General features: G+C 48.4%; 1 protein-coding gene across 15 annotated transcripts in view; it reads left to right on the top strand.

Annotated features, from left to right (window-relative positions):
- Positions 1-12,500, top strand: part of LOC126572030 (polypyrimidine tract-binding protein 2) — a 252,267-nt gene that overhangs the window by 225,419 nt on the left and 14,348 nt on the right. For all 15 annotated transcript variants that reach the window (XM_050231043.1, XM_050231045.1, XM_050231046.1 and 12 more), the window contains 2 exons: positions 1,329-1,362; positions 12,219-12,311. In XM_050231043.1, the coding sequence (XP_050087000.1) occupies positions 1,329-1,362; positions 12,219-12,311 (127 nt within the window). The remainder of the gene's footprint in view (positions 1-1,328; positions 1,363-12,218; positions 12,312-12,500) is intronic.

Below are 12,500 nucleotides of genomic sequence, written 5' to 3' on the forward strand. Positions count from 1 at the left end.
TCCAAGAGGCTTCTCCTGGTGCAACCTGGCTTCAAGCTTGGCCCGGGAGCCCGTAGCAGAAGAGCGCCGCATCCATTAGCTTTTGCTCTTCATTATTTTCGCTCGTTTTTGTCCGCTTAAAAATTCATTAAAACCACCACCACCTCCTCGGTTACCACCACTATCAGCACCATCGGCTATCCTTGCACTCGCTGAGATCGGCACGACCCAAACGATCGTTTCGGTAATGCTTGCTGGATACTGCCACTTGTAAAGAATTGGGGAGCTAGTGCTATCGTGCTGTAAAATGTGAAATGCTGCCGATGATGATGGTGATGCGCTGGGTGTTGATAGGAGCGTCGAGAGTGCACTCCATCTTTCGGGCAGGGATAATCTATTATTGTAACGGTGTGCAGCAAAGTGGAACTAGATCATCGACGGTAGCCCGATATGGCCTTATCAACCGTATGTGTTCCCGTACCATGGACACGGTCAGTCGGCTACCATCGCTACATTATTCGCATCATTAAACGATTGTCTTTTTTGACATTGCAAATGATATTGCTTTTTTCTTCCATGTTTTGTTTTGTTTTGTATAGTTTTGCGAACTTGTTCTGGTTTGTGTTCACAAAGATCGTTATTTTTGTGGTTTTTTTTCTTTGTGTTAAAAGTTTCAGTTTTCCATTTTCAGTATCCGAATCCGACATTTGTCATCAACTAACAACTTCGCAAATACCAACTCCTCTATCTATCTATGTGTCTACATTTACTGCACCCTCTATCTGTGTGTTTCTGTATCGCTAAAACTAGTTCTTGACTATCTCTGTGTTTCTATCTATTTGTTTATCTAGATATTTGCTCCTTCTCTCCTTTCTATTGTTCAAAAATCTGATCTATTGCCACGTTCGTACAGTTCTATGTTTCCGTTCTTTGAACTCTTCTTCAATCGCTTCTTCTTCTTTGTCCCACCGAATCTATCAATTTGTTCCCACTGTTCTATGCAATTTCGATCCGGTAACCATTTGTCAAAACAATCACTTTGACCATACACCATCCCGCCTCTCTTCCCGCCCTTCCTTATTGCATTCCATTGGCACCGATGTTCCGTTAATCTTCCTTTTGGATGATAGCTATCGTCCAACACTTTCCTCTTCCCATTTCTGTTCGTGGTGCGCTCCATCGTGCTTTCAATGCATGGGTTGGAGCAAACCCGAGCCAACAACCGAGACGAGACCACACCTTCCTACCGTCCAACTTCAAGCAGTGAAGTTCTGCCATGAACAAGCGAATGAAAGAAATATTTCTCATCTGCTAACTGAATTTTTCTCTATTTTTCTTCTCTTCTGTAGATGGTCACGCCTGATGCTCTATTTACCCTCTTTGGTATGTCCGCACACATTGACCACAACAAACAAACACACACACAGGCACACCAAACAAAAGAAACGCAAAACAAACACACGATATCACGCACTGACCCTGAACCACCTGACCTACGCTGACATTGCAAACTACTCCGTTTGACGCTCACACAAGGACAGACACGGACACTACTCCCGACCTCAACATTTCACATTTTATCATTTATGTTTTATGTTTTTCTAGCCATTTATTTTGTGTATCCCATTTTAATGCTTTCCTGTTTGATTTGTTTAATTTTTATCATTTGTTGTATCGTTCTTACGCCCTCAAAACCCGATAGCATCTTCTCTCTCCCTCTCTCTCTCTCTCTCCCTGTCTCTTTACTACTATTGCAGCTCTAATTCAACTGAACTCTCGCCCTCTCTCTTTTTTCGCCAACGTCACCATTCGCCCCATTTTGTTTACTGAAATCTGTCCTTTCGTTTTCTGGTGCTTTCGTCCGGGGATTTATGTTTGTAACATCAGCCTATTGCTTTTGCTGCTGAATTGTCGCGTTCATTCCGCATCTCAAGTCCACGTTCTTATCCATTCCGATCGGTGTTTGAAGGTATTTTTCGTAAAAGTGTTGGTAACGAAAACGCCGAATGCGGCCTTGCTCGTCCTCCCTCCATCAACAACAAACAAACGGCTCGTCTCTTCTTCTGCCAGTCTGTCAATCAGCTGCCATTCGATAAATGAAATTAACCAAACGTCCAACTTTGCCCAAACTTGCCCATTCTTGGAGCGTTTTGGGAGCAAATTCCGCCCTCTCTGGCGCTAGGAGACGCATTGTGGCATTTACATACACCTTCAATACTGTTTATCAGCATTCCATTTCATGACTAAGATGCTCATCTTTCTCACGGAGGCCTCTCTGTTTATATATCGCACACCTTACGGCGACTGTGTCACCGCACGGAGTGTGGCTGCATAAGGAAAAGCAGTAACTGGCTTCGCCTGGTAGGAATCGTCATCATTCTACCCTAGCCCATAAGCCCAAAAGTTCTAGAACGTCGCTTCCTTGCGGTCGTCCCTAGACGGGTGTCAAAACCGTGGTATAAGGGACACGAGCAGCATCAGTCGTCGTCGTCGTCGTCGTCGTCGTCTTCCTTGTCGTTGTCTTCCGTCGAACCATTGCGCATCATTTTCCATAATCGTTCACCGTCAGCTGGCCCAAAACGCTGGCCGTCCTCTAAACTCGCGCTTTTCCCCCGAGCTATCGCCGCGCTGTCAGTTGCTTGTCAAATTTAGCGGCGATCCTCACCGGTCCCCGAACGCCGCTACTACCTCCCGGTTCTCAGGGCTCCGAAAGCAACGTTTTTCCACCGGTGAATCCTCCGGGGAGGGTAACACATCCAGCAGAGGCAGCAACAGCTACCAGTCGGATCCCCACTGTTGGAAAGAAATTTTTGGCGATTCCTCAGCAAAGCAAACCCACATCATCATCACGATGGTGGTGGTGGTTCAGTGAGAAGCGACTCGTCAGTGTGACACACGGCCGCTTTTCTTATTATTTGAACACCCAGATGGTGGTGGTGTCGTCCTGTAGCGGAGATAAAGCGCGTGTGCTAAGCACAGCAACAGGCTAAAGGCGTTGTGAACCCGTTATTAAGAACCTTTCGGGGGGAGGCGAGTTCCCTTTGCCAACATGTGAATGTATAGAAGGAGCCGAAGACGAGCAATCCGTCCATTTGATTCGGGATACCGGGACGGGAAGAAGATCATATTTCCGGCGCCGTATCGCGCGGCGTAAAAACCATACAAAACCCCAGTAGTAGATCCGCAGATTATGTGAAGGAGAATCCTTTTTGCCTTCCACTCCGGCATATTCTAGCAGACTCTCGCGTTTCTCCCGTGAAGGTTCGTTCTTTGGCTGTTTTGCTCGTCAAACGTAATCCCTTCCGTGGAATGCAACCAGGTAGGATTTCCCGAAGCCACATTTCGATCCCCACCATACCTCGAATCGCCTTCGCCGACCATTGTCGGATGGAAATTGAATTTGAAACGAAAATGGAATATTACTTTTCGCGTCTCTCTCTCTCTCTCCATCGCTCTCTCATTCCGGTTCGAATTCCCATATCCGTGGGATAATAGTTAAGGTTTCCTCTTTTCATCAATAGCAGGTTTCCCTTATAATGAGGCACGCCGAGAATGCGGTAGATTTTTGTGTCCCACAGAAACCCAGCACCGGTATAATGCCGTATCGTCAGATCGCATAAATTGCTTCCGCACAGGGAAACTACTACCACTCTGTCGTCGATCCCTTGACTGGTGTGTCCTAAGGCGGCACACAGAACTTGGGCGATGCAATAGAACTGCAGCAATCGTTATCTAAGAATAGATGAAAGCAACTCCTCGGACGAAGAGACGAAGAACCGCCGCTGACAGTAACCATCCCACAGCGTGTTGGGTGTGTTGGGTGTATCGATTGCACTCTCCACCCCTAGCATACAAGGAAGAACACGCAGATCAATCGGTTGACAACCGGTGGGACCACTGTGGATGTGCGCTGGACCAAGTTTTCCAACTTCCTTTCCAAGCAGCCCAGCATCAAGTTCGCTGCACTTGGAAAAGCGAGACCAGCTTGGTGGTACGCTGGCCAGGCATAATAATATATTCACAATCTTATCAATTACGAAAACTTTCTCCGCCCCGATAATGCCAGGCCGGGTGGAGATGCTCTGTCTCTCTCTTTCTCTCTCTCTCTCTCTAGTCGTATGCATCTCCGTCGGCGCTCGTACGATAGCGAATCGAACGCACCGAACGGACGATGATGACTTGGAGACTGAGACTTTACATCAAAACTCACTTTACGCCCAAGTTGGTCGGGAAGAAAGTTGATCGGGCTTCAACTTCCGTCCTTCGAGACGGGCTACGGGGTAGCCAGCCAGCCAGCCAGCAAGTTCCCAGATAGCAAGTTGGCGCAATATTGGTGCTCTCCGGTGGGGCGAATAACGGTGAATCGTGTACCGTGTGGGTATAACCTCAAATTGGTAAACTTTTTATGCCACAACGAGTGGGTCTCGAGGGGCACGAACCATCGAGATCGCTCGGGAGCCGCGTGGGAAATGGAAATGAATTAATGTCGCGTCCGCTTCCTCTACTGATGACTAGGAGGAGGAGGATGGAGGAGATATCACGAGAGTCTCGTATGCTTGTAGTGGCGCTTTTGAAGAGGCGATCATCGTCGAGCGAAATATCACATTTCAATAACGACTCCAACTGCTGTCGTCGGATGTCGCTTGTCGGTATGGGCCAGGGCACAGAGTACGGTACCATCATCGAATCGCTGAAGGAAGGCAAAACATCGAGAAGGATTCATTATACGCGAATTGCACTCGTTGCTGCTGCTGCTGACTGCTCAAAAGTGCAACCCGGTACGATCCGGGGCTGGTAACAGATTGAATAAAAAATGCTGAATGGCAGGCTGGCAGGCTCGCTGGCAGGTTGGTTGTGGAATCATAAAAATGGCCTGGGATCGGAGCATCAGGTTTATGTTGTGCGTGTTAGCGGTATCGCGACTCTTTCGGTTTGTTGCTATCCGTGAGACCGCGTACGGAACTGCTTATGATGGACAAAGTTACAAAGTAACCTAAATAAGGCGTTCCAAGTTAATTGCAATGTCATCATTTTCAAGCAGCGGAACTCACCAAGGCAGGCGCCAGGGGAGTGCAGGCGGTAGTTTTCAAATGTAAACCAGACAGGCTACTAGACGACCTGCTGCTTTAATGCTTTAATGGGTTTGCATATAAAAAAATGTACAACAATCTTGTACACTCTCTGGCACTCTTCCATGGGTTGGTATTGCGATGGTATTGCGTTACCGTGGTACTCAAGAGACAATATGTATTCGAAGGATGGCACTGAGTCACGCAAATCGCGCTGAAACGATAAATGATTTGTCAGTTTACAGTTTGGTGCTGAATGGTCCTACGCTTCGTCCAATCCTAGGAGGCCTGTGCTGCTCTTAAGCAAATGGCAGCAACAGCAACACGGTAAGCAGCCGTACTAGTGCGTACGGGAAGTGAGGAGACTAGCATCCCCGTAGTATATTCTACTTACGCTGTTTAATCCCTCCCTTGCTCCCAACTGCCCACCGTGGTCCAAGTTTCATCGAATGAGAGAAAGCGAACGAACTTTATCAGCCAACCGCTTCCGTACGTCAATTCCGCTTAAATTGGAAATCCTCCTCGGTTCTTCGACAGCGCTAACGGGATGGCGCGCGTGTAACTGGAAGCGAGTGCCACCGCAGTCGCCGAAAGTACGAAGCTCTACAACAGACCGACGGCACACCAGACCAGAGAACATCTCGCTTGTTCGCTCGCTCGCCTAATCCTTTCATTGTCTTATCTGAAACCGGTGGTACCTGTTCCGGGGAACCAGGAACGAAAATCGTCTGCACCAGTGATTTGTTGTTTCTGCTCTGCTGTCCGCCTCTCCGGGAATCGATTGGCTAAATGCGGTGTGTGCGCGTCAGTCAGCCAGCCAGTCAGCCAGCCAGCCAGCTTTCGAGTTTGTGCGAAGCCAGAAAGCTAGAACGAAACGTGAGGTGAGGAGCCTGCGGTGAGCATGCATCGCAGCAAGCAACCTAAGCATCGTTGTTCGCGTCCTGTTGCTCCTGATGCTGGCACAATCACAAATACCCGTGTTTCCCGAACTAATCAGCACCAATCCCCACCGGCGTCGTCGTCGTCGTGGTCGTCTTCATTGTGGTCTTCAGTGGCAAGCCACGATGGCGGACTTACAGCCCGACATCCCTGCTCTGACAGTTACCGAGTACGTACACACGCGCACACACCTGTTCGTTGGCTTCCTCGCTCAACCGAGTGAAGCCTACTACGCGACTAAGGATCGCGCTCTGTGTTGCCAACCAACCGTTGCGCTACCTTGGATCCCTTCGAATTCGGTCCAAGAAACGGGCTTTCTGTTTCTTTTAGCTAATTACAGGCCAGAGGGCGAGTGAAGGAAGGGAGCGCGGGACCCGGGGAACGACGATTACGCTCCGTGAGACGTAATTTCGATTTCACCTTTCCAGGGCTCATGACTGTTGTGAGGCTGCGGGATAGGGGCGCCCCCAAGATGGCACGAGACGAAATATCGGTCGCGGCCCTTCCTGCGGCGCTACTACCGGGAACTGCAACCACCGAAACAAATTAATCCTTCTTCCTCTTACTCTTCCTCTTCTGTCCGTCTGCCGATGGCTTCACGGGGCGACATTAGCGCACACCCGGAGTAGGCTAGCGTCTGACTCACTCAAGGCCACCATTGTGCCCGCTTGCTGAGGATTTGTTTGCGTGTGCCCGCCCGGGGAACCCCTTGGGATCCCTTTTTCTAATTACCCGTACGCCCGGCGCACCCTTTTTGGCACCCGGATGGCATCACCTTCTCGGTATCCGTGTGTGTGTTTGTGTGTGTCTGTCATACTAGCGTCACTTCATAAATCATTCATGGAACCCATTCAATCCGTGGTGGCCTAATCTTTCAACTCTCCTCCCTTTGGTCGCGTATCTTTCTCTCTCTCTCTGGTCGCCGCGTGCTTGGTTCTTCATGCCGGCTTAGTTAATCTTAATTTGTTTCGAAGGATACAACGTCACCGGTGGTAGTGACGGGGCTCCATTGGCCAGTGCCGAGGAGGGACGTAGTATTTCCAACTGGTAGATCCCAAGCCGCGTCGCGCTTTACCATGACATGCATGTAGTGGTGGTTCTTCTCCTGCTATATTGCAACCAACGCCAGGTCCTATCGCGGATCGAATGGAATCGAATCAATTTATATAAATTTGCACGTCCCAAAGCACACGCGATCCGTTAGCTCACCGACCGTGGTACCACCACGGAACACAGACACGCACGTGAGTCGAAGTTTCGCAATCCTTTCTCCAGTTCCAGGCCATCGCGCTCGCTCTGTTGTGCCGGGGGATTATGGTGGGAGCTTTTCGATCGGAAAACCGGAAGATGCTATGGGTTTTGCTGCGCATTCGTTTAACCAAAGGGAGTGGAGGGTTTGGGGGAGGTTCTCAGTTGTGCACCAGTATTACTGCTGCTGCTGCTGCTGAAGGTGCACTGCATGTAACAAATCCCTTATTGCCCGCTGGCATTGATGTGCTGAGTGACTGACTCCTCTACCAGAAAAGCAGGGCCGGGGGGGTTTGCAAGAGGGTTGAAAGAGGGTGAGGATGGAAATTTTGATGGAAACCCGGCTACCGGATTTAACCTTTCGCGCGTTCCAGCTTTTTCTTCTCTCTCTCGCGCGCCAGCTCAGTGCAGTGGTTAGTGAATGAATTTAAATTTTATGCAACAATTCCTCACCCCCAGGCCCAGGTAGGACACGCTTCGTTCACCGGTTAGTCTGGCGCGAATAAAATCCCCGGACTCGACGTAGCAGCAGAAGGGAGGAGTTTTATCTGCTGCTGCTTCTGTTGCTGTTGCATCGCCAAACGCTGTCCCTTCGATCATTCTCTCCCTAAAAACTTGGCTATGGAATGGGTTTGACCTGACCAGAAGCGCAAAACCAGATGGTGCATGTGTGCAACACCCCTCGCCAGGCGTTGTTTGGATACATCGCCCCAAGTCCATCTGGTGTACTGCCCCGGGGTGGAAATCTATCAAACGATCGGTTCATCGGTGGGAGAGTTTCCGTTCAGTTAGCACTGGGGGCCCTTTTTTGGGGGGCCTCCTTTTCCGTCCTTTTCCACCACGGAGAAGAGCAGGAGGAGTGGAGATAAGCCGGCGCCAGCCAGCAAACCAACGAGGATCGTCGATGGGCGTTTATGTGCTGGCTACCCTCGTCGCCCCACGAGGTACTAGTGCTTCCCGTTCATTTGATCTCCTTCTCCCCATCGGTGAATCTGTTATCCTTGATTGGAAAGTGATTTTTCGGGAGTGGGAGACGCGGATTGCAAGGTTCGCGAACTGCCACACCTACCTTTCCATTAGCATTCCCGGGGTCCGGACTATCATTCGATCTTGATTTTGCATTTCCATCATCATCAATGGATCATAATGGTTTTCACGCTTTTCACGCAAAATTTATCTAGAAACGGGCGCATGATCTGATGCTTGATAGCGCTGGGCAAGCTGGAAGCTGGTAATGTTGGTTTTTCCTTTCATTAAATTCCATTTAAAGCTTTGGTTTTGGGGTTATTGCCTTCAACGGTATTGGTACAGCAGTCTGACTGGTGACACTCCTTGCTGGGTTGTAGCGATTCGTTGCTTCAGCTTCATCTGCATTCAATACTGTCGACGCGGTGCATGAATAATGCAGCTTCAAGTACCATAAACGGTCATTAGAAATATTGTGATTGGAATCACTCAGTATCAAGGCTTGTGTTTTGGGTAGTGTTTGTAACGAAAATTCAATTGACAAATTAGAATACCGAGCAATTTCGTAGAACAATCCTCTAGAATAAAATTCAGGTTTAAAAAGAACTCCTCTAGATCGTCCTATGCCTTCTCGATCTAAATGATCTCCGTTTCACCGTACGATAATGCGGATTCTATTCGGATGTTCAACTGATCGTATAGCATTTTATTTTTATCTAAAACTCTTTTCTGCACAGCTTGTTACCCTTGTTGTGGATGGGACGTTAATTTTTGGAAACACTGTAATTGTCTGGCAGGCAGTGCCTTCCAGCTGCAGAGGAGTTCGTGAGCATTCACCGGTTATGATGCAATGTTGACCGTCATTAGCATCATTTCTCGCTAGACCTTCGAACCTTCTAACTTCACCTGCGCTCTTTGAACACTTTTCGCTACCCCACTTCAAGTGCTCGCTCGTTCACTTGTCCAGTACCAGCGACCAGCGTCCGCGTCTAGCGTTCAAGTCTTTGGATGCGACCGCACCTCCTCGAGGTCGCCTTCAAACTCTTAATCTTATTAAACTCACCCTCTGACCTTTGTTTGGGGAAATAGGAGGACAGGAGCAGTGCTCCGTACCTTAAACACCACACCAACTAACCGACCGACCAAGCAACCAACAAAGCGAACGGGGTGTGGACGTGATTTACCTTTCCCTCCAGCCATGCCACCACCGACACGATCTTCGTGCCGTGTGGCCCTATTGTAAATTATTGATTCTCAATCCTTTTATCAACACATTTCGCTTTTGTAAGAAGCGCCAGCAGTGGAGGTGGTGTGTGGATGGCTGAATGGGTGGAGGAAACTCCAACTCCCCGCCGGTTCGTCGGTCGGTGCCGTTGAAAAATGGTCCCAAATAGCAAAGACCACGCGAAGGAAGACCCTGGTGGAGGGAGGCAACTTTTCATCTGCCCGGGGTCCTTTTTTGTTCACCTTTTGCTTCACCGCTTTTATCCTTTACGTCCTGGAGATGGAAGGGGGGGCTGAACGAAAAACGTTGAAGATAAAGGCGTGCTGCCTTAGCCCTCGCTCTCTCTCTCTCTCTCTCTCTCTCTCTCTCTCTCTCTTCATCGATAGAGCACGGGACGCCAACCACAACGAACGAACCACCGTGGACCATCGGAGGGCGACAGATCCTTGATGCTCTCTCATATATGACTCAGATCGTTGTTGCACGGTGGAGTTGGCTTACTCCACCACCCATTGGCCGCCACTCTTCTTTCCACTCTCTCTCTCTCTCTTCCCATCTCGTGAAGCAGCGACGATAATAATAAATGTAATATGGCAATAGCAATAAAAATATATGTAAGAAGTCGCGTGGAGAAGGGAAGAAAGAGAAGTATAAAAGGGGTACCAGGGAGAAGTGTGGCCGCAGGCAATCCTTTGTCAAGGGAAGAAACTCCTTCCCTTTTTCGCTTGCACGAGAATCAGAACGGAACCAGATTTTAACGATGCTTTCCGACCAACGGCAACGACGACGTTGAGGACGAGTTGCAGCACTCCAGCGTGAACCAGGCTCAGGTTGGCAGGTCCGCCCTCCAGACAGCTTAACAAATGGCGACGAAATGGAAAAGGTGTCCTCTAGAAGCACGAAAGTGCAAACATCATCTGTATACTCAGAGAGAGACACACGCGCGCGCACCCAGACACATATGCTTTTCGGTTCGATGGCATCGATGGAGGCGCATGGTTGTGGCACTATTCCGGCGCTTTCGTTCGATACCTGCCGGTCGTTCGTTCGAGTTGCGGAATGTGTGTTTAGTGGCTCCGTTTGTGAGCTCGCTCGCTTCGCCAAAAGCCGGAGCCAAAAGAGCGAGAAGGGCGAAACCTACGGTGGTGGTAATCGTGCCACCCGGAAGGAAGCGACGCCAGCGAACGAAGTAAAAGCAAAGAAAAGCACCGACAGGAAGCAGGATTTAGAGTGCTAACAGGTTACTTCCGGCCGGAAGGTTGGCACAGAAGGGCCACCACCGTTCGACCGTCGAAGGTGCTTAAGGTGTGCGTTTTGACCGTCGCGAACGGGTAAATGCTGGTTCACGCCGTTTCGACTTGGCGGTCAGCCGTGGGCACGTCGAATGGCATTTTCCTCGCCTTCGATTGTGTGTGAGAGAGAGAGAGAGAGAGAGCTTCGGAGTGCGAAGTGACGTTGAAAGCTGTTGAATATGGAAACGGTTAGCGATGTGGCCTCAGGGACACTGTGCTCGCGACGCAGAACTCGCCATTGTCGCCGTCGGTTTGATTACTTTTTAAAGGATATTGAATCAATGCGGAACAGTGTGTGAGGAAGTGAAGAAACGCGTAAAGCACATCCCACTGTCATCTATTAAGTGGAAAAGACAATTCTTGGTGGATGTTTAGTGCACAATTTTTTTGTTTTAAGGATACAAGATGGTTGTGATTAGGTTCTTAAGCTTTTATCTGCACTGTTAATAATGTTGATCTTCCTATTGACGATTACATAAGTCTGGGTAAAGACAGCTGGAATGGAGTAGGACTTCTCCATTCTCAGAGAATGCATAAATCTTTATAATTGACTTCTGTTTTTGAACAAAGATGAGCCCATGCATTCTACTCACTAGAAAATCCTTTGGTGTCTTCCTTGAAAGATGTTTCTGTGTAGCTGCCATGTTTCTATTGAATAGGCAACAAGATGACACCAACAATCTAGCCTACAGCGTTCCCTTTTATTTTGGTGAACAATAATCCCATTTATGGAGATCAAATCAAAGAGGTTCAGACGTGTTTAGTAAAAATGGTGCTCGATAGTATTCAATAGAAGAAATACAATGGCATTTGAGAATATGTCATCTTCAAATAATAATCATCATCAAAGGTGGTTCGGCTGTCAAACACGTCAAATTTAACATTCATCACCAGATCATCGTTGTCACACTACCGAAATGAATTGTCAAGCTGGCAGCATGTCTTAAGGACTTCTGTTTCAGTAATGCAGAACAAGATTTATCAGTCAAGACACACCAATGACCTGTTGCTGGCAGGGTGATCTTTTTCACGACTATCACCAGCTAATCCAGGGATAAGCTGATTTCCTCAGAAGTATTTCGTATAAAATAAAGACCAAACGGGTGGTTTGAAAGCTGGATGATGCCGGGCATTCTCCCGAATTTACAAAAACGATACGATGCGTATTTTCGTGAATACAACCGACAACCACAATCAGACCAGACACGACAAACACGCGCACACAAACATTCTCACGCCGTTTAACGATGCACGCGGACGGGGATTCAGCTTTGATCCGTCAATGGATGGAGTACGGACGCTACAGGAATCCGCGGAATTTCATGGAGTATAACATTCCCACACACAGACACTCACGACCATATATAATCCATTTATTAATCGCATACTGAATGGAACAATTCTGATGATGTTTCTTTTTCCTTCGTTTCTTTTCTTCCATTTCCTTGTGCACCGGTTATGCTGGTTCCTCTGGCTGGCTGGATTCTTACACATCCACAGGGGTGTATGGTGATGTACAACGTGTAAAGATTCTCTACAACAAAAAGGATTCAGCCCTGATCCAGATGGCTGAACCCTACCAGGCGTATTTGGGTAAGTAACGGATCGCTGTCGCTGTTAAGGATTTTCTTTTCTTTCATTTTTCTTTTGCTCCTTACTTTTCTGGTTACTGTAGCGGAACTACTGCCAGTCTCTGCAGTACACAGTTCCTGCTACTGCTACTGCTGCTTCTGTATACCGAAACTTCATTCATCCATCATACCGCGGAGATGGAATTTATTA

Source organism: Anopheles aquasalis, chromosome 2 (genome assembly GCF_943734665.1).
Source record: "Anopheles aquasalis chromosome 2, idAnoAquaMG_Q_19, whole genome shotgun sequence".
Taxonomy (NCBI): Eukaryota; Metazoa; Arthropoda; class Insecta; order Diptera; family Culicidae; genus Anopheles; species Anopheles aquasalis.